This window comes from Erpetoichthys calabaricus, chromosome 11 (assembly GCF_900747795.2).
Source record: "Erpetoichthys calabaricus chromosome 11, fErpCal1.3, whole genome shotgun sequence".
Classification (NCBI taxonomy): domain Eukaryota; kingdom Metazoa; phylum Chordata; class Cladistia; order Polypteriformes; family Polypteridae; genus Erpetoichthys; species Erpetoichthys calabaricus.
The window spans coordinates 105443330-105466252 of NC_041404.2; the positions used below are offsets into that span (position 1 = coordinate 105443330).

Consider the following 22923-nt stretch of genomic DNA (forward strand, 5'->3'; position numbering starts at 1 on the left):
GTTAATTTAGAGTTGGTTGGGAAAATACGTGGAGGACCACGTTAGGAACCCGATAGAAATTAGGCAAACCGAAAATTGGATTGACTCGGTTTGTTTAGAGAATTCGGCTACTTCTGATTCGGCTTCAGCCTCTCCAGGTCCCACTGTAGTCAGTGTCCAGCCGAAGTCAGCAGCACCAATTCAGCCACAGGGCGAGTGGGTAACAGTAAGACAGGATTCTAAGAAGCCAAAATTTAGTCCCTCGGCACCCAGGTCACCAATACAGACCCAGAACATATTCTCAGTATTCTGCAGTGTGCCTGTGGATACTGAGAATAAGAAAGTGCTCATAACTGGCGATTCCATAGTGCGGAATGTTGGAATTCCAAACTATGTTAAACCAGCAGTTAATGTTAAATGCCTTGCAGGGGACAAGATTTCTGACATAAACACCACATTGGATCGTGTCGCTGATGATGAAGTATCCACCTTATTGCTACATGTTGGCACTAATGATATTTCTTTACAGCAATCTGAGGTATTAACGAGGAACTTCATCACTCTATACACCAAAGCTAAAAGAAAATGTTGGAATTTAGTTGTATCTGGCCTCTTACCAAGATTATATAGAGGGCATGTGATTTATAGCAGATTGCGTTCCCTTCACTACTGGCTAGAAACCTGGTGTGCAAATAAAAGCACAGCCTTTGTGAACAATTGGGACGATTTTTGGGAAAGGCCTGAATTTTTCAAAAGAGATGCTCTTCATCCTACCTGGAGGGGATCTTATGTATTATCCCAAAATATGGCAGCAAAACTGCCTGGCTGAATGATTAAAGCACCATCCATTTTAAATCTTTAATTACAGGCTCATGTTTATCCCACCTGTCCTGAAGCTGTTACCCATAATCAATGTTGTGGGACATCCAGTAAATTTAGTCATGATGTAGACCTTAAATTACTTGATAACCAAAAAATAAGCTGTATAAATAGACCAAGAGATAAAAGCAGACCCTCCACCAGGGGCAACTATAATAGGAATATACTTCAAATTAAAACAAAAAATATATCAGTAGTTCAGAAAGTAGCATGCAGGTTTAAATGCTGCTTATTGAACATTTGCACTCATGGAAGTAAAGCTGTTTTGGTAAATTATATTATATTAAGTACAAAATCTGATCTGTGTCTTCTCACTGAAACATGGCATAGTAAATCTGACACAGTTCCCATAGCTGCGGCTTCACCAGATGGATTCACATTCCTTCATAAGTCTAGACATACTGGTCGAGGAGGAGGCCTTGGAATAATTCATTGTAACAAAATGCAAATCACTTCTAAATATTTAGGCGACTTCACATCCTTTGAGGCATTAATTTTAAATATTAAAACAGATCCCAACACAATTATAGTGCTAGTCTACAGACCAACAGGGCCATATTCATTGTTCATGACTGAATGTAGCAACCTTTTATCTGATTTGGTTATCAATTATGATCACATAGTATTGATGGGGGATTTTAATGTATACATTGATGTGGAAACTGACACTTTTAGTAAATGTTTAACTTATTTGTTAAATTCAGAAGGATTTTGTCAGATTGTCAAAGGTCCATTTCATTAGATTTAATTGTAACTTACAAAGTTGAAATTCAAAATTTAAATATTACTCAATTAAATTAAGTTATTTCTGATCGATAGATAGATAGATAGATACTTTATTAATCCCAGGGGGAAATTCACATACTCCAGCAGCAAAAAATATTAAATTAAAGAGTAATAAAAAATGCAGGTAAAAAACAGACAATAACTTGAATAATGTTCAACGTTTACCCCCTCTGGTGGAATTGAAGAGTCGCATAGCTTGGGGGAGGAATGATCTTCTCAGTCTGTCAGTGGAGCAGGACAGTGACAGCAGTCTGTCACTGAAACTGCTCCTCTGTCTGGAGATGACACTGTTTAATGGATGCAGTGGATTCTCCATAATTGATAGGAGCCTGCTGAGTGCCCGTTGCTCTGCTACGGATGTCAAACCGTCCAGCTCTATGCCAACAATAGAGCTTGCCTTCCTCACCAGTTTGTCCAGGCGTGAGGCATCCTTCTTCTTAATGCTTCCTCCCCAGCACACCACTGCGTAGAAGAGCGTACTCACCACAACCATCTGATAGAACATCTGCAGCATCTTACTGCAGATGTTGAAGGATGCCAGTCTTCTAAGGAAGTACAGGCGGCTCTGTCCTTTCTTGCACAGATAATCAGTATTGGCAGTCCAGTCCAATTTATCGTCCAGCTGCACTCCCAGGTATTTATAGGTCTGCACCCTCTGCACACAGTCACCTCTGATGATCACGGGGTCCATGAGGGGCCTGGGTCTCCTAAAATCCACCACCAGTTCCTTGGTTTTGCTGGTGTTCAGTTGTAGGTGGTTTAAGTCGCACCATTTAACAAAGTCCTTGATGAGGTTTCTATACTCCTCCTCCTGCCCACTCCTGATGCAGCCCACGATAGCAGTGTCATCAGCAAACTTTTGCACGTGGCAGGACTCCGAGTTATATTGGAAGTCTGATGTATATAGGCTGAATAGGACCGGAGAAAGTACAGTCCCCTGCGGCGCTCCTGTGTTGCTGACCACAATGTCAGATCTGCAATTCCCGAGACGCACATACTGAGGTCTGTTTGTAAGATAGTCCACGATCCATGCCACCAGGTATGAATCTACTCCCATCTCTGTCAGCTTGTCCCTAAGGAGCAGAGGTTGGATGGTGTTGAAGGCGCTAGAGAAGTCTAGAAACATAATTCTTACAGTGCCACTGCCTCTGTCCAAGTGGGAGAGGGATCGATGTAGCATATAGATGATGGCATCTTCCACTCCCACCTTCTCCTGGTATGCGAACTGCAGAGGGTCGAGGGCGTGTTGGACCTGTGGCCTCAGGTGGTGAAGCAGCAGCTGCTCCATGGTCTTCATCACATGTGATGTTAGGGCGACAGGCCGGAAGTCATTCAGCTCACCAGGACGTGATACCTTTGGGACTGGGGTGATGCAAGATGTTTTCCAAAGCCTCGGGACTTTCCCCTGTTCCAGGCTCAGGTTGAATTTGCGCTGTAGAGGACCCCCTAGCTCTGATGCACAGACCTTCAGCAGTCATGGCGATACTCCATCTGGACCTGCTGCTTTGCTGGCACGAAGTTTCCTCAGCTCTCTGCTCACTTGCGCTGCTGTAATTGTGGGTGGGGATGTCTCTTCTATGTTGGTATCAGCAGAAGGATGTGTAGAGAGTGCAGTACTCCGAGGTGAGAGTGGGTTAGGGTGGTCAAACCTGTTAAAGAAGATGTTCATTTGGTTTGCTCTCTTCACGTCTCTCTCGATGGTGGTACCCCGCTTCGAGCTGCAGCCAGTGATGATCTTCATCCCATCCCACACTTCCTTCATGCTGTTGTTCTGCAACTTCTGCTCCAGCTTTCTCCTGTACTGCTCCTTCGCCGCCCTGAGCTGGACTCGGAGTTCCTTCTGCACGCGCTTGAGCTCATGCTGATCACCGTCTTTAAAGGCTCTTTTCTTCTGGTTCAAAAGGCCCCTGATGTCACTTGTAATCCATGGCTTGTTGTTAGCATAGCAGCGTACAGTTCTTACTGGAACTACAATGTCCATACAGAAGTTGATGTAGTCAGTAGTGCAGTCAACAACCTCCTCAATGTTCTCACTATGTGATCCCTGCAGGATATCCCAGTCTGTAGTTCCAAAACATTGTTTCAGAGCATTCTCAGCCTCCGGGGTCCACTTCCTGAATGATCGTGTGGTTACAGGTAGGACTCTCACTTTTGGTTTATAGTGAGGCTGAAGCAGAACCAGGTTATGATCTCCTTACCCAAGCGCAGGCAGCGGGGTGGCACTGTATGCGTCTTTAACGTTTGCATACAGTAAATCAATAGTCTTATTTCCCCGGGTGTTGCAGTCCACATACTGGGAGAATACAGGTAATGTTTTGTCCAGCATCACATGGTTAAAGTCTCCAGCGATTAGCACAAGCGCCTCAGGGTGCTGCGTTTGTAACTTAGCAACAGCAGAATGGATGATGTCACTCGCTAGCTCCACGTCCGCCTGAGGAGGAATATACACGATGACAACAATGACGTGTCCAAACTCTCTGGGCAAGTAATAGGGATGCAGACTTATGGCCAACAGTTCGATGTCCCTGCAGCAAGTGGAGATTTTGACTTTAACATGTCCAGAGTTACACCACCGTGTATTAACATAGAGAGCGAGTCCTCCTCCTTTGTGCTTCCCACAGGTACTTGCGTCTCTGTCCGCTCCAACTGTGCTAAACCCGGGTAGCTCCACATTAGCATCTGGGATGGTGTTAGTTAGCCACGTTTCGCAGAAACACAACAAACTGCATTCTCTGTAGGTTCTGACATTTTTCACCAGCGCAGCCAGTTCGTCGATCTTATTTGAGATTGAGTTCACATTTGATTTAGTCTTGCCCTTATGAACACACTCACAGATTAAAACAAAGACAGTGTGACATCTAGATTGTAATTCTACTTCAACGTTTGTACTAGAAAATGATGTTGGGCTCACAGGCACTGTGCTCACTTGGTTTAGTTCTTATTTATCAAATCGATTCCAATACGTACAGAAATGTGCTGCCAGTACTCCATCATTATACACAGAAATGAGATATGGTGTCCTGCAAGGCTCAGTACTGGGACCTTTACTGTTTTCACTTTGCATGCTTCCACTGGGATCTATCATTAGAAAACATAATGTTAATTTTCACTCGTATGCAGATGATACCCAGTTATACCTTTCTTTTAGATCAAATGAAATTCTCCAATGCGGTCTTTAATCAGTTGTGTTAATGAATTAAAGGAGTGGATGGATGAGAGCTACTTGTCTTTAAACACTGATAAAACGTAGATGTTAATTACTGGGGGAAATAATGCTGATTGCAACAATATTTTGTCATCATTTAACTCAGTTGGAATCACTATTAATTTTATTCAATCAGCCTGCAGTCTAAGAGTTTTCTTTGTCACTAGCATGTCATTTAAAGCACACATTACAAAGTTATCCAAATCATGTTTTTTCCATCTTAAAAATGTTGGGAAATTAAGGCACTTTCTAAATAAACAGGATTCTGAGAAATTAATTCATGCATTTATTTTTAGTAGGACTGACTACTATAATGCGGTGTTCACTGGAGGTTCAAATTGTTCTTTATACAGCCTCCAGTTAATCCAAAATGCTGCTGCAAGAATTATTACAAGAACAAGAAAATAAGAACACGTAACTCCAATTCGTAAATCCTTACACTGGCTCCCAGTTTTAACATATAAAGCCTTAAATGGCCAAGGTCCGGCTTACTTGTCTGAACTTATCATGACTTACAAACCAGAGCGCACATTAAGATCTGAAGATGCTGGTCTGCTTATGATTCCAAGAAAAAAATAAAATAACATTGGGAGGTTGAGCTTTTAGTTACAGGGCCCCTAAACTGTGTAATGGTCTGCCTGCTACTATAAGGGATGCCCCTTTGGTCTTAGCTTTCAAATCCCGGCTGAAGACTCACTACTTCAGTTTAGCATATCCTGACTAGAGCTGCTGATTAACTATACAGACTGCATCTCTGTTGTTGGTCATTAGCACTAAAACATAAGATAGTTATAATTTGTTACTAACCCTCACCTATTCTGTTTCTCTTCTAGGTACTCAAATGTGGCTCTTGGTGCCATGGCCCACCTGCCAAGATGTTTTGCTTGCCTAAGGTAAAATCAGCTCTGATGGAAGATCACAGGAATCGTCGGGTAGAGGGGTCCTTTCATCGGATTGGCTGCCCCAGCACGGTCTTGGCTATGGAATGGCCAATTGGGGGAGGCAGCTTGATGGCTGAGGTCTCCAGGACTCTGAACAAATCCAAATCATATTATGTCATTTCATCTACTGTTAAATTCAGCTCTGTACTTGTAATATATTTATTTTACTATTATATTGTATTGAGGATTATTTGTGTTTTGTTCTGTATATTGTATTGTATTGACCCCCTTCTTTTTGACACCCACTGAATGCCCAACCTACCTGGAAAGGGGTCTCTCTTTCCCAAGGTTTCTTCCATTTTTTTTTTCCCTACAAAATTTTTTTTTTGGGAGTTTTTCCTTGTCTTCTTAGAGAGTCAAGGCTGGGGGCTGTCAAGAGGTACTGCCTGTTAAAGCCTATTGCAGCACTTCTTGTATGATTTTGGGCTATACAAAAATAATTTTTCTATACAAATATTAGTCAATGGCCACCGTAAACGTAAGCATGGAACCTGTGTCTCCTGAACAATGTAACTTGGTTACATTACTCATTACTTACAAAAAAAAGTAACTAAATATATTATACAGTTACTTATTACAAAATGTAATGCATTACAAACAGTGCATTACTTTTGTATTACTTTTTCCTCTTTTGTAAGAAAAACTGCACACTTGACTGGGAATCATTCGTTATTAAAACCTATTTTCAAATATGAGCTTTCATGAAAGTACCAAAAGCACAACCAAACATGATAATTTTCTTATGATTTATAAATATGTTTAATCCTTCATGCGCTGTGACATAAATAATATGCATCCCTTTTTTACATCCCTAGCCTGCACCTTCAAAGATCTGTGGTATGAACATTAGCCACTGCACCACCCAACTACACTTGTTTCAACATACAGTATCTATACCAAGTAACTGGATGAAAACTAAATTGACACTATTAGTGTGTTTCTGTTGCCGGACTGCATGTGGCACAATCTTTACTGCTTGGCTATGTGAATGAGCCTTGCAAAGGTGGTGAGTAACAGTAGGTTTGCTTCTTGCCTTATACCTAGTGATACTGGGTGTGATAGAGGGTCTGCAGCTTAGCAACCGGTGGTCAATTTAAATAAATAAATAATTACATAAATAGTTGGCTCACTTTCTGTGGGTGTGCATGTTTGTGTGGCTACAGGAGGTTGGTGGAGTGATCGAGACAGGGCGTACCTGCACATGATGGTGTAGACTGTCTTGATCACTTCATTAGCTTCCTGTGGTTTGCAATTGTGGTGCTGCACCCACGGAGGCATATAAGGGGGAGTCAGATAAGAGGAGAGGGGGAGAAAAAAAAAGCTGGAGAGAAAAAAGAGGCCGAAAAAGAAAGCAGGTGAAGGCAATTTGGTCAGCTAGTACGCCGGAGTGGAGGCAAGTGGCCAGGACCCCACGGAGGAATGTGCAATTGACGTTTGTGGGGTAAATCAGTTCCCTGCTGAATAGCAGAGGGATAGAGGGAAGAGGGATGAAGTGATGTCTCCCTAGGGCTCCAGAAGGCACCAGTGTTTGGACATGAGGAAGACGTTAGAAGGCAGCTTGGGGTGTCACAGCAGATTCGCCTCTGGAGGCAGTCGTGGCTAAAGCTGTAGAATGAAGGGGCTGCAGTTGCCGACATCTCTGCTGACTTTGAGACCTGAAACAGGGCGAGTCAGAGAGACAACTGAAGGAAGATGTGCTAGGCTGAAGGAGAGAGGGAGATAGAGGTAAAACACATGAGAGGCAGGACTCTGACTGGCAAGAGGATAAATGCTGTGGCTGAAGGAAAGAAAGAGAGAGGTATAGCATGGATGCCTTGTGTCAGGGATTTTACAAAGGAATCCTGACTTAGTTTAAAACCAATGGTAAAAGCAATTTATTGCTTTGTTTCTATTCTTCACCATGGACACCTGAATGATTATATTCATTGGATTACTTATTATGGAGAAAAGCACTGCACTACTGGTACTGTTTATTTAACTTTGTTTTGAATTTGTTTAAATAAAAGCACCTACACTTGTACACCCATCCATTGTCGAATGTGTGTGTCCTCACTTGGCCCATCCTTGGTTATATTATTGACAGTGCAGGTTCAGGAGGCTCCCAATATTATTTGTTGAGAGTGGAGCCAACCTGTGATAATGATAACACATGTATTTTTACATTGATATAATAAGACAGAGTGCCAGAATGAATGGTACTTCACTAGGCCCTTAAGCAAGGCCCTTAACCTGCAACTGCTCCAGGGACACTGAACAGATATGCTGACCCCAAGCTTCTCTCTCTTTCTTTGTACGTCACTGGAAAGTAAGTTGGGGTATGTGAAAAATGACAAGTTTCTAATGCAAGAAATTGTATATGGCAAAATAAAGTGAATTATTATTATAAGTATTGTTTTAGGTTACTCATTACTTTAAAAAGTAATCAGACTACATAACACATAACTTTTAATGTGTTACACTAACAGTTCTTTTGAGATTGTGCTGCTAAGCACAACTCGTCAACACAAATTTACAAATTTCTGAAATACTGACACAGATTATTTCAACCAGGGGAAGGAAAAATGAGACTTCCCAAGTATTTGCCAAAGGAAATTTATCTTTATGGATACTTCCACTGTGGCTGCTACATGTGTGTATGAAGCAAATAATAATAATAATACATTTTATTTGTATTATTAATGGTCAAATAATCAGATCAGTCACAGAAATATCTAGGGGTTTAAACACAGTTTCTCTGAGACCATTAAGGTATACACATTATTTTTGAAACCAGGATCCTGTGAATAGCTGGGTTATTTAAGTACATGTAAATACACTCAGTGACACTGTAACTGAGACAACAGGTAAAAAAAACAAATAGCAGTCAGTACATACTTCTCTACTTTTCTTTTTATTATATTGCTTTCAATGTACAAATAATCTAAAACGTTTCTTTCTTGTAGCAGAAGTTTAAAAATGAGAATTTCACAGCTGGTCTCTCTAGTTGAAAGGTTAAGTTTTAAAAGGCTGACTTCTGATCACGACTGAAACTATCCAGGCAAAACACACACAGTTTCTGAGATGATGTGCAAATGTGAGCTGATGATATGAAGATTTTAAAAACATTGCACAGAAATGCACTGTGCAACACAACTAAGATTTGAAATTCATTTTGAATAAACTTTAAAAATTTGGATCAACATGACAGTCCAACAAAACACTCAAATTATTTTTTAATATTATCTCCACAAATTTAATAATCTTCAAAAAAAAATTTGCAGCTCAAAATTTATTTTACATTGCCTTGTATGTGAACTGATACATGTACATGCAAGAAACCTCTAACATTTACATTTCCTTTCATGCTTTTGGAATGTACAGATATGAGAAGCACTTCAAAAATCAGTGATCTTTCCTACATGCCTTACTAAAGGTCCCCCAGCTACCACTGCTTCCAGCATTAACCTAAAGAATTAAGTTCTGATGCCACAAACGTTCTGTACCATTGTTGCTGCAAATATTTGTTAGATCTGATAAGAAAAAAAATTCTTTGACCACTATTCTTAGTTGACACTTATTCACAGTTATATGTTGAACAATAATGGGTTGCCATGTTTTGATCTGGCCTGGGAATTTACCCGAATACCACAATACCAATGTAGTGCTGGGCAATGGTTTTGGTGAAATACATAAATCACTTGCCCAGATTTCACTCTTACTAGATTCATAAATAGGATTCTCCATATAATTTTCTATAACAATGTCATTAATTTATATAAATCTCCCATGGCACAATAACAAAGTTAATGTGTTCAACACTCTACATCTATTCAATTCATACTGTAACCACCTCTTACATGTCAACTGTGTGTCTACCCAGCAAGGACAGAAAGAGACAACTTTACTAGAACAGCCTTACATATCAATAAGTGAAACTGAGACAATGACCAGACAAAAACTGTGAGCAAGAAAAATGACTATCTTAACCAACCAATCTGTAATAGCATTACAATTTTCAATCACTGTTGCTGATGTGTTTCAAAGAAAGAGAACAAAATCAGGACATAAAATTATGTGTCACTATTCAACAAAAAATAAATATGCACAGCGGCTCAGCCTTCAACTGTATAGCCTAGCCTCATCATCCTGTGGGTAGGGTAGAGTTACAGAGAATTAGATGGTTTACCTGGGTGATGAGAGACTGGGTGAAAGGAATTGCTGCTGCTGCCAGTGACCGCCTCTCTCCTTGCAATAAATCAGAACTGATCACATCCTTTGGGCTTATGATGTCCCAGTCCTCCAGTAATGGGCCTAACAATGCAAAAGCAAAGAATAACCAATAATATACATTTACCATGATTTGTAAAACCTGTTTAGCACAATAATATACTTACAGTAATCAGCAATTTAAAATTTTGTTGAATTGTTGTGTCACACTATCATGACTGTTAGTGGTCTAGTTTGACATTCCCAGTGACTTAATCAGACTGGTCTATGACTCACCATGATAACATCAAACAGGTCTGATTTTGTGTTAAATAGTAGGGACAGGCTCAATCATGTGCAAGGGCTGACATCCAATTTAAACTCACCAGAAAAAACAAAGCCAAACAATGTGGTCTCAAAAAAAGAAGGAACACAAGAATGTACAGACAGAAGGGAGGTGTTTCTCGAATTTGTCTTACTAAGACAGAATTGAGAAAGGAATATAAAAGTTCCAAGATTGAAGCTGAATACGGCATACCGGGAAAGCCTTTTTACAAGAATTGGTGCTGTTATGAAGTATGTTATTGGCCATAAGAGTGTGGGACACTACTGATACTTTGGAAATGTAAAACTGTGCTGAATCACTGCACAGAGTTGTACAATTTGTCATGTCCTGCAATTCCTAGTCCTGTAATCTGAGATTCTCAAGGTGACAAAATCCAGCAAATGTGGTCATCAGGTTTGACATCCCCTCTAATTATAAATCATGAATTGTCCCGTCATCTTAAGGCAAAACACAAAATGAGAGTCAAGCTCATGTCCTAACATTAAAATCTTCTTGCATAACTCTTGTCTTGCTCTAACGTTAGAAATAAAGAGAAAAGTATAAGAGCACATATTAGGATAAAATTAAATTGGGTTCATGCCACCAGCTATACACAGGATGGCCACAGTTAAATAACACGAAATGAGATGCTTGTAGTAAACAATAAACTAAATTGGGGTAAAAGAGACATAACTGCCAGAATGACAAAAACATAACACAACCAGAAACATCAGTAAAAACTGGCCAAAAATTAAACAAACATTTCAAATGAAGAAAAACTTGATAATTGTGCAATAAAAAGCACAAAGCTGGATCCTTCTAGGCTACATTCATAAATAATTTTCCTCAGTTAAAAATAATGCATTTTAAATAAATGGGTGTACTCACTATCCTCGGCTGGTTTGATGTCAATCTTAAGTTGAAGGCAGGGCTTTGACGCACTGACAAAGGCCGCATCAAGATCCCAGTCAGAAAGTAGAGAGAGGTATACCTCTGAACCCTGTCTGTCTCGAGACAAATAGCTGATGCCAAAATTCCTCTTCCTTTTTCAGAACGTAACAAAAAAAAATGTAATATTCATTTATAAGAGATTAGACATAACTGTTACTATTACAGATGTTCAAAAATGTTACCAAAATGCAACTAAATGAAATAAATTGCATGGAATTAAAATAGTTCAATGCTACAGAGAAAATATTAAAAGTTTTTCACATATGTAAATATAAAACACACATCCTGTGTTTACTAACCCTTGTGGTAACATTTTTTTCTCCTTCTCAACTCCTTTCTGGCTTTTCATGTTTTATATTTTTTTACTGTGGAGAGTTTAGGAAAAGATTTGGGGCAAACAGCTAACCTGAATAAAATCCAGAAAATGGCCATTAAACCAATTAGAGTGATTCTGATGAAGATTGCCATTGGTTTCTGCAATCCTGAATGCTTTCATAAAGAAATATTACATTCGGAATCCATCTACTGTTATGCATCTAGCAAAATTAAAGGTAAGCCATTACACTAGCCATGCACAAACCACTTATATTCACTTTTAACAGCCACAGTAGTCCTCCCTGTTTCCAAATGTGGGATTGGCAAAGTGGCCAATTTGATTACTTTAGTCCTCCCTACATTTAAAAGGAAACTCAGAGAGAGGATAACAAAATTTTAGGATCTCTATTCACAGACCCAACACCAGACATGTTATACTCCACCAATTTTGTTGGCTAAAATATTTTTAAACAAATATTTCAATAAAAATCAGAGTAGTGCATGAAAAGGAAACATGCTCGAACAGAATTAAGCTTTTGAATTAAAGACAGGACTCTTGACCAATGAATGAGTATAGAAGGCAGATTTTCAATTCAAAAGCACAATCCTATTAAAACAAATAAAATATCTGCTATCGCGACAAACCACACTGGGAAAGTAACAAATATTTTTAATTTCTGATGGAATATTCTTACATAAACTAAACAAAATTATTAGCTCAAGACTATTAACTGCAGTCAGAAAAAATAGATGGACTCACCTTTCAACATTTTATTGAAAGTACACAGTTAGTTAAATTACAGAATATGTAAAAAAAGAACAAATCTGTTTATCAGACTGGAGTCTTAATTTAATACTACTAGTCCACTATATTTCCTATTTTGTCTTTCAAAGCTTGCTTAATAACAATATCAAATCAAAAAAAAAAAAGCTGGGACAATATGGAAAATGCAAATAAATAAAAATGCAGTGATTCTTAAATTTACCTTTGACTTTTATTTCATTGCAGAAAGTATGAACCCAAAGTATTTAATGTTTTTGTCTGGTCAATTTCATTTCATTTGTTAATATACTATACATCCAGTCCTGCATTTCAGGCTTGCAACATATTCCAAAAAAAGTTGGGATGGGGCAAAATAGGGCCAGTAATGCAGTAAAAATAATTAAATAATGATATTAAACAGGTGATGTCAACAGGAAATTGTAATCATGATTTGGTATGAAAGCAGTATCCACAAAAGGCTGAACTTTTGAGGAGCAAAGATGGGCAGAGGATCTCCAGTTTATCAACAAATGTGTGAGAAAATTATTGAAATGTTTAACAACAATGTTCCTCAAAGAAAGACTGGATGGGATTTGCATATTTCTCCCTCTACAGTGCATATTATTGAACGATTCAAGGAATCTGGAGGAATTTTAGTGCATAAAGGGTAAGGGCGCAAGCTCAAGATGAATACCTGTGATCTCCTATCCCTCAGAGGGCACTGCATCAAGAACCGTCACACATCAATAGCTGATATAACCACATGGGCAAAAGATTTCTTTGGCAAATCTTTGTTAAGCACTATAATACAGAGTTTCATTCATAAATGCCACTTAAAACTTTACTGTGCAAAAAAGAAGCCTTATGTTAACCATGTCCAGAAGAAACATCTCTGGGCTCAGAAGCATCTGGGATGGACCATCACATAGTGGAAACATGTATTGTGGTCAAATGAATCAGTATTACAGATCTTTTAGAAAAAAATGGACACCATTTGCTTCAGACCAAAGACAAAAGGACCATCCAGACTGTTATCATCAACAAGTCCAAAAGCCAGTGTCTCTCATGGTACATGGTTGTGTCAGTGCCCTTGACAAAGGTAATTAATACTTCTGTGGTGGAAGCATTAATGCAGAAAAGCCCATTGAGATTTGAGAGCAACATATGTTGCCTTCAAGAGGACATCTTTTCCAGAGATGTCCATGCATTTTATACAAGACAATGCAAAACCACATTCTGCACACATTACAAAGCATGGCTGTAGAAGAAGAGGGTATGGGTACTGGACTTGCCTTAATGCAGTCCTGACCTGTCCCCAGTAGACAATACGTGAAGAATTTTGAATCGAAAAATGTGACAAAGACAACCCCATAATGTTGTACACCTTAAGACATATTTGCAGAAAGAATGGGACAAAATAGCACCTGAAATGCTTTATCGCTTAGTATGCTCAGTGCCAAAACATCTTTTAAGTGTTGTAAGAAGGCATGGTGAAATTACAAGGTGGTGAATGCTTTACTCTCCTAACTCTTTTTGGAATATGTTGCAGACCTAAAATGCAGGAATGGATGTATATTAACAAATAAAATTAAATTCACCAAACGAAACATGAAATATCTTGGGTTCATGCCGTCCCAACTTTTTCTGATTTGGGGTTGTATTATGGCCACCCCCAAAATACACTTCCATGCCACTTCTACTAAAATGACTTATTTCATATCTGAGACAACATGCTTTAGACTTCTGACAGACTATCTGCATCAGTAAACTCGGTTATGGATACAGATTTTATATTAAAAGCTATACATGGTATAAGAATGATTTTGCAGCACTTGCAGTTAAACATTATACACAAGGTTTCTAACTTACCCATTAAGATCAAAGGCTCTGATCAATATGTGTTGCAAGACCTCGAGGGAAGTGATCTGAGGGTCCACTGCAAAGGTGCGGAACTCCGGCTGTTGGTAGCCTTCACACTTCTTCAGATAAGAAAAAAAAAAAAAAAAAAAAAAAAAAAAAAAGCTTTAGCAATGTCAGTTGTACTTGATATGTACATATAAGTGCATTTCCTTACACTTTCACTTTGGATTGGTGGGGTGTGGACCTATATATATATATATATATATATATATATATATATATATATATATATATATATATATATATATATATAAACATTGTGTGAATCAACAACACTTTCCATGCACTAAGACCATCCCTCTTTAACACAATGACTTCATAACTAATTACATTCAATATACATTAGGCTGTATATATAATATATAATATATATATATATATATATATATATATATATATATATATATATATATATATATCTATATATAACCTATATATATAATTCACTAAGCCAGAAGACAAGTAGCCAACCATGGAAAGCACGCCAGAAGGGGCGTGGATTCACTAAACCGCCGAGAAGTAAGACGCCAATAGCGCACGCAGGAAGAAGCCACGCCCACCAACTCTTAGACCATTGGATACGACGAAAAAATTACAGCCACGCCCACCAACTTGGACGCGATGCCTCGATAAACATGCCGTCATTTCTGTTTGTCTGTGCCACAGGCCACTTGCAGCTCTGAGCCACGTTGACTTTTCATTAGTCAACCTCAGTGGAATCTTGGTTCACACAGAGGCAGCGCCAGAGAGAGACAGAGGCACACACAGGCAGCGCGAGAGAGAGAGCCGCGCGCACACACAGGCAGCGACAGAGGCAGCGCCAGAGAGACAGAGGCACACACACACACACACACACACACACACACACACACACACACACACACACACACACACACACACAGAGGCAACGCCAGAGAGAGACAGAGGCATACACAGGCAGCGCGAGAGAGACAGCCGCGCACATACACACAGAGGCAACGCCAGAGAGAGACAAGCGCACACACAGGCAGCGCGCGAGAGAGAGCCACGCACACACACAGAGGCAGCGCCACAGAGAGACAGAGGCACACACAGGCAGCGCAAGAGAGAGCCGCGCAATCCTTTAAAACTGAAGTTAAAACACAATGAAGGAAGCAGTCTTTAAAAACCAATAAGCCCTGTGCCTCTTTTTCATTAGCGTCTCACCTGCTTCAGGCCCTGCAACAGTCGAGACGCTCTCCCTGCAGCTGACCTTCTCTGTGCCTGACTCCACTACTGTCAGTCGCCTGATTAAAAATGGCCTTTTGAAGGTGAGCTATGGACCCGCTATACCACAGGAACACATTGCCTTCGAGCCTGCTCTCGCTCACTCTAATGTACCGGCTTTCTCTGTCTCTCCTCACTCGCTCACACACTGCACAGGGGAGAAATGCCCGAAGCACGAGTCTACCCGGAAACCGTTTCAGCCACACTTCCACGCCCCTCGCTACACTGTGAGTGTGATGATTATTTATTTAAAAATGGGCTTTTGAAGGGGTGCTGTGGACCCGCTATACCACAGGATCACCTGTGACATTGCCTTGACATTGTTTTCCTTTTATTTATAATCCTGTTGAGCAGATCAGACACCCAGGCAAACAACACTGAATAATCAATAGCTCCAACTACTTTGCCCGACCCCACTCCTCACCTGAGTCGGTTTCGTCTCTGTTCAGCAGTGTTTGCCAAACTCGGTCCTGGTGAACCCCTGTGGCTGCAGGGTTTTGTTCCAACCAGATTCCTAATCATTAATGCCGGTGAAACTCATCCGGGATAAGTCGGTTTTTCAAACGCAGCCGTGTAGCAGATTAGTCTAGCAAGATGTAATAATCCGAGACGAATGCGCGCCCTCACGCTGAGTGAAAAGCTAATATATATTGAGTCTACAAAACATGATCAGCAAGTCTTTGATAGGCTACAACAAAATGATGAAAGAACGGGCGCTTTTTTTTCACACAAGCTGAGTGGGTGGGTGTTAGTTAGTTAATTAGCAACTCGAAGGATTTCAAGATATAATATACACAAGAGGTAACACTGCAAAAGCGGCCCAAACCAGAAAAGACGGCTGGCAAATTAAACGCGTGTGCATTGTACTTACTGAAAGCAGCGTTACGGATTTTGCAAATGTTCATTTTTTTCCCTCTGCTTAAAAAACATTGAAAAAGCGGCACGGATTGGTTTGCAGTGTGTAAAACAGTTTGTTTGTCGCGGATAATTTGCTATCCACACAGGGAGGAACCGCAAAGCGAACCCACAATCTTCCACTGTCTCCTTACTGCAAAGCATCCGTACTACTACAGTGCCACAAGGCAGTTAAAGAATGCACCGGGCCACATGTTCATTTTTTCCCCTGTGCTTAAAAGACATTAAAAAACTGTTTCTCAACTGTGACTCCGGAACAACTCAGTACGCGAAATGCGGCCAGAACCGCAAACAACAATGAAAACTCTACGTGACTCACAGGTAATGATGGGCCGCTCGATACTCAGGTTTCGACACTGTGTCGAGCTTTCGAAGCACTGCAGATTTTAATACTTGATCGAATAATGACATCTGTGATTTAAGGATTTCACATTTTCTTTCTCAAATGTGCTTACCTATATCATGGCAAAGTACAGGGATAAACCTTTATTTTCTGTCTACTCCGTTTTAATTATGACAGTCCAAAGAAAACATTTAAGGCTATTAAATGTGATCTCAAGAAAAGATCAGGGTTAATTATAATACTAATAACAGGAGCGATTATAATGATACAGTGCAAGAGTAAATACTAATTGAAAGAGCCGGGAATGCACGAGGTGAGGCGTCTTATTTTGTTTAACTCTTGCTATCGTATAGTGCATTCTGCCTGTCGGCGTTAGTTATATTTAAATTTTTTAGACATCACACACTACAAGCTGCTGACGAACCCTTCTCTTCGTTGTCAGTCTGTAGCTACGAAAAAATAAAAGCAATACGACTTTCAACAGATGTCATTGAAGTGTATCGTAAGTTTCTGTAACATTAATAAAAATGGCCAGGAGGTGTCACGAGAGAGGTGAGTGTCAAATGCTTCGAAGCTTCGATACGATTTCCGACACAATTGCTTCAAACGTGTTGATGCTTCGCGAGGCTTCACCCCGCCCATCACTACTCACAGGTTACTGAACGAGAAATCAGCAGACTAGCATGACGGATGGGGCGTAATGGGCGTCCTTCCCCTCTCCTCCGGATTTTTCAAATGTTAATTTTTTCCCTGTGCTTAAAAATCATTAAGAAAGCGGCCTGATTATGCGGCGTATGGTACGCCGCGGGTTGGCTAGTACAGTATAATATAATATATATATATATATATATATATATATATATATATATATATATATATATATATATATATATATATATATATATATATATATATACATACACACACACACACACGTACACACACTGTTGCAGGAGGCTGGGGGACAGACCCAGCCGGGACGCCTGGAAGGACTGAGAGGTGGCGCATTAGTCCTCCGGGCCACAAGGGGGCAACCGCCCTGGGTCGGAAGAGGGCTACGGAAGGGGAGCAGTGAGGCTCAAGCTCGTTGGGGCCCATGCCCACCGCCAGGGGGCGCCCCGAGCCTCATGGAGCCCGGGACACTTTTACTTTCACCACACCTATGGACGACGATCCCTTCAGGGACACCCAGAGTGCTTCCGGGTGCTCTCCTGACACTTCCGCCACACCAGGAAGTGTCGTCTGGCAGAGCACCTGGAGCTCATCTGGGTAAGGATAAAAGGGGCCACCTCCCTCCAATCAGTGAGCTGGAGTCGGGAGTGGGAGCTGGACGAAGCTCCCGTGGAGAGAGGAAAGGCGGTCCAGGGACAGTGAGAGAAAGGCCCGTAAGAAAGGTGATTTGGGCGAGGAGCACAGTGTGTTGTGCGGGACTGTGTTGTGTGTTGGAAAAAATAAACATGTCTTTTATAAAGATACGGTCTCTGTCTGATGGTGTCCGGGCAAGTCTCACAACACATACACATATTATATATATATATATATATATATATATATATATATATATATATATATATATATATATATATATATATATATATATATATATATATACACATGCAGTATACATACATACATACATATATAAAAGAAGTATTACACAGCCCACAATAAGAAACATGTTTACATACTGAGGAAAACAGGGAGGGGTACTCTTGAGTTGCCTCTTAATGCAAATAATTCTACGGAGGACAAGTAATGTAAAAAAGGCATAGTTATTACAATATGTAACACTGGCTAGGATAAACATAAGGAGCAAGAGAGTATACCAATAGAAAGGAAACCCTAAACAGCCTTCCTAAAAATGTATTTGAACCACTGTCTGACAGGTTATGAACCTTGATCAAGTACCCACCAAAGTAAAAGTAAAAGTAAAACCAGTTTCTCCTTTTCTCCCCTGTAACATTAAGCAATGCCTCTGGATTCCCTTCCTTCTGATAATTAGTCTCTTTACAAGAATTCAAATTAGTAATTTATATTTTTGATAAAAATTACTTAGTACTTGCTTCTTAATTTACATATAAAATGTAAAAAACGGTTGACAAACAGTTTTGTTAAAGAATTTTCACAAAATAAAACCCTATAGCTCAGGTGTCACCAACTCCAGTCCTGGAGGACCACTGTGGTTACAGGTTTTCATTCTAACCCTTTTCTTAATGAGTGACCTGTATTAGCTGCTAATTAACTTCTTTCGAATAAATTTTAATTTACTTATTCTTGAAGACTCAGGCCCCTGAATTGTTTCTTTTTCCTTAATTAGCAGTCAAGCAATAAACATGACCAGCAAACTGTGTCCATCACACAATATATGAAAATAAAAAAGCTGAAGGTCTCAGGAATGTTGATCTGCTCAGGTCCCCAAAACAACAGTGCTCTTAGAAAGAGAAAATCAACAATTTCGGAAATGTCTGCTAATGCACCATGAGAGCAGCAACAAGCCATGAAATTAAACAACTGGTTTAATTAATGACAAGAATCGGCACCTCATTAAGCAGCTAGTTGGAGTGAAATTGGTTGGAGTTTGAGGCCCTGACTTAGTTGGTCTTCTGTTGGCTCACTCACTTCACATTTCATTTCTGTTTGGGTGCCATTTAAGGAAAGAAATTAAGCAATTCAGAGGAACGATGAAGAAATTCAGGGGAACAAATCATAAAAAAGCAATTCAATTAAAATTAATTCAAAAGATGTTAATTAGCAGCGAAAACAGGGCACTCATTAAAAAAAGTGTTAGAATGAAAACCTGCAGCCACGGTGGTCCTTGAGGACCGGACTTGGCTACCCTTGCTCTAGCTAATCTAAAATATTGAAAACAGCACCCTAATATATAAGCATGATAAAAGGATCATGCCTTGTGTTTCACCCTAATAAAGATGTTCTCCAGCTCTTAAATAAGTTTGTTTCATGCAGAATGTATTCCATACAATCTTTTCCATACATACCATTCTTAATGGTTTACAAGAAATGCAAGTCCCCATTATTAAATACAGTGAGTCTAGTTAAAAAGGAAGCAGTTTGACTATCTCCTATATTAACCTAAAATATGTAATAAACATCAGCCTACTAGGCAGGCAGTGTGGTGTAGGGGTTAAAGCTGTGGCAATCAAACCCTGAGGTTGTGGGTTTAAATCTCACTAATGGCACGGTGTGAAAATGAGCAAGTCATTTTCCTTGCCTGTGTTCCAATTGTAAAAACAAAAGAAATGTAACCAATTTTATCACTCAAATATTGTAAGTCACCATGAATAAAGGCATCAGGCAAATAATAATAACAACAACAACACTGATAAGTCATTAAAACTCACTTAGTAACTCTGCCCCCCACCAAATGAGTATTTCAAAGCAATATAAACATACATTGCAACAAAAGATTCCAGCTACTGGACTTTCACTTTGTTAAGTACTGGGCCCAAAGTCTAAGGTAGTAGTATCATATGCTGTAACTCTGGCACTCTGGTTGTTATACAGATAAACCAGATTTTTTGCACCTTTGATCATCCAATCCTCTGTCCAGTATAAAGCACATGACACAGTAGCTTTCGCATAAATTTAGAACAAACAACAGAGGAAAACAATATGCAGCAACATAGCAAAATTCTAAAGAAAACGCTTGGTGTAAAACCAGATGAAATTGCCTAAACAATCAGTAGTTTAGCCAAGGTATGATTTTTCATAAGTTACAATTTAAAGATAGCTATAAGAACATAAAAAATAAATTGGATTGAGTTCAACAGTAGTAATTACATCATTCATACTCTAAGGGTTGAGCTGTGCTGCCTGGTAAAGCTGTCTCTCACCTGTACAATATTCTGGCAGGCAATATTGGATGATCCTTGCCTATATTTCTTGAGAATTAACCTCAACAACTCTTTTCACTAACTTTCCATTAAAGCATGTGGCTGTGAGTTTAGTATATAGAAGGGAAATACATACTTGTTTTGGGGTTCTGTGACCTAAAAATCACCTATCAAGGGTAGGAGTGTGTGATATGTATCGTCTACGATAATAACTTAACTGCTGTTTTAATGATGCAATTAAATGCTGAAATTATTGAGTATGTCACTCACTTCACAAACAACAATCAAAAACACTCCTTGAGAGACCTCACATTCACTGTCTCATGTAACCTATCAGGATAAAACTACTGTGCGTGAGCAAAGTGAGTGAAATGATAATTATGTCATTCATTCGAATGGATTATTTTTATTTCTGTAAGAAGCATATGTCTATGGGGTGTGTTTTATTTTGCAAGCCATCTTGGTCGGGGATCCCATATTCCAAAGCACTTTTTTTTCTTGCATTATTTAAAACACTCGCACAAATCCTTACCTCCTCGCCCCACTCCACCCCACTCTGACTCATGTATAAAAAGTATGTACAATAATGACAACAATGTTAAAGCAATAATGAAGCAGAATGGAGTCGCTGTGTCTGCCTGTACATCTCAACTGCTCTATTTAAACTGATCTATATCTGAACTGACCATGGTTGGGTAATACAGAAAAAAAAAACAGGAATTCAGAAAAAGCAAATGATTGCACACTACAATCAAGAACAACTTGATGATGCCTGAAGTGGACAGTGATGTAAACCAACTTGAGTGGTAGAGAACACAAGAAGTACATTTCCCCAAATTCTGGAAACTTGCAAAAAAGTATTTTATTCTGTTTTAAATAAATAAATAAGACCAGTTTTCCTTAACTGTTGTTTCCAAGAATTAATATCTATTTATTGTTATTGTCAAAGACTCAGAAAATATCGAGATAAAATTTTTTGCCAATATCACATACCCCTACAAAAAAAAAACTACGAAAATCCTGGGCCACCTTAAATTCCTTCGCACCTCTCCATTAGCATCTTTTGTTTTGTAAACGTGTCGATCAGCACAAGCAGCAAGCAGCCTGCTATCCCATCCCCCACCCCCACAACTCAACACAGGCAAAAAGTTCCCCCAGCTCAAGTCTGTTAATTTTGGTGTGAGGTGCCTGGAGTTGTATAAGGTAAACAATATAATGTTATCTGGAACACATGCATTTCATGTGTGTTCCGTGTCTATAATGATCTGGGTAAATGTACAGTAGGATGACAGGAAATTTGAGGCAAGAAATGTTGAACACATACTTAAAACAGAAACTTTTTTCATGTTATAGTACTAAGTATATAATGTGTCAAGATTGAAGTGCAAATATCAAATAAACACTTTCACAAAAGGTACACGTATAACAAGTGCGCTTTTATCCAAGAATATAACTGAAGAAAAAGAAATCAGGTCGGGGTACAACGCTGACACGTCTGCTTGGGTGGTGCAGCGTTAAGAACTACTGACTCATAATCAAGAGGTTGAAGGTTCAATTTTGGGCACTTCCCAAAATTACCGTTTTTTGCTCTTATTGTTACTATTATACTGTAGATTAAAAATACAGTGATCCTTTGCTATATCGCGGTTCAGCTATCGCACCCCCACTACATTGCGGCTTTATTAATACTATTATTATTACTAGGGGGCTCTGCCCCCTGTTCGCTTCGCTCGCCCACCCCCGGGTTTGGTTTACCAGATAAACAATTTAAAGAGATTATTATTTTCATGGGAATTGTTACATATGCATTATTTTCATTTTTATTTTAAAACTTTTGTAAAAACAATATTTGTCCTTTATTTCCTGCACCTGGGCGTTGGTAAATCTCTTTCTCACGGCACTTATAACGCTGCTCGCGTTGTGAAGGGGGGGTCTGAACGCATGCTAAAGAGATGCGATCGGGGGCGGGGGTTGGGAGGGAGCTGAATGCACGCTAAGGAGAAGTGGACTTTGTGCTGGCTTTCTGATGCTTCTGATAAAGCCTGTACAGCAGCTGTTCTCATCGTTCTGTCTCACTGACTTGTCTTGTGTGACGTTAAAATGTTTTATAATAGAGAGAGGTTACTCATATCCTTAGCCCGATATCCACATATCATATGTGTTTACAAAGTGTGTTTTAATAAGTTTACATGTGTTTAAAGCGTGTGGGATGGGTATTTTAAGACTTAAACTATAAAAAAAATATATTTATATGGTCTTTCTATATCGCGGATTTTCACCTATCGCTGATGGGTCTGGAACGTAACTTCTACGATAGGCG

At 39.5% G+C, this 22923-nt stretch overlaps 1 protein-coding gene across 1 annotated transcript in view; it reads right to left on the reverse strand.

Moving 5' to 3' along the window:
- tbc1d25 (TBC1 domain family, member 25) overlaps positions 1 to 22923 on the reverse strand; it is a 99256-nt gene that overhangs the window by 44569 nt on the left and 31764 nt on the right. Inside the window, exons 2-4 of the mRNA XM_028813673.2 lie at positions 14199 to 14308; positions 11189 to 11343; positions 9956 to 10080 (exon numbers count right to left, since the gene is read on the reverse strand). Of these exons, the coding sequence (XP_028669506.1) occupies positions 9956 to 10080; positions 11189 to 11343; positions 14199 to 14308 (390 nt within the window). The remainder of the gene's footprint in view (positions 1 to 9955; positions 10081 to 11188; positions 11344 to 14198; positions 14309 to 22923) is intronic.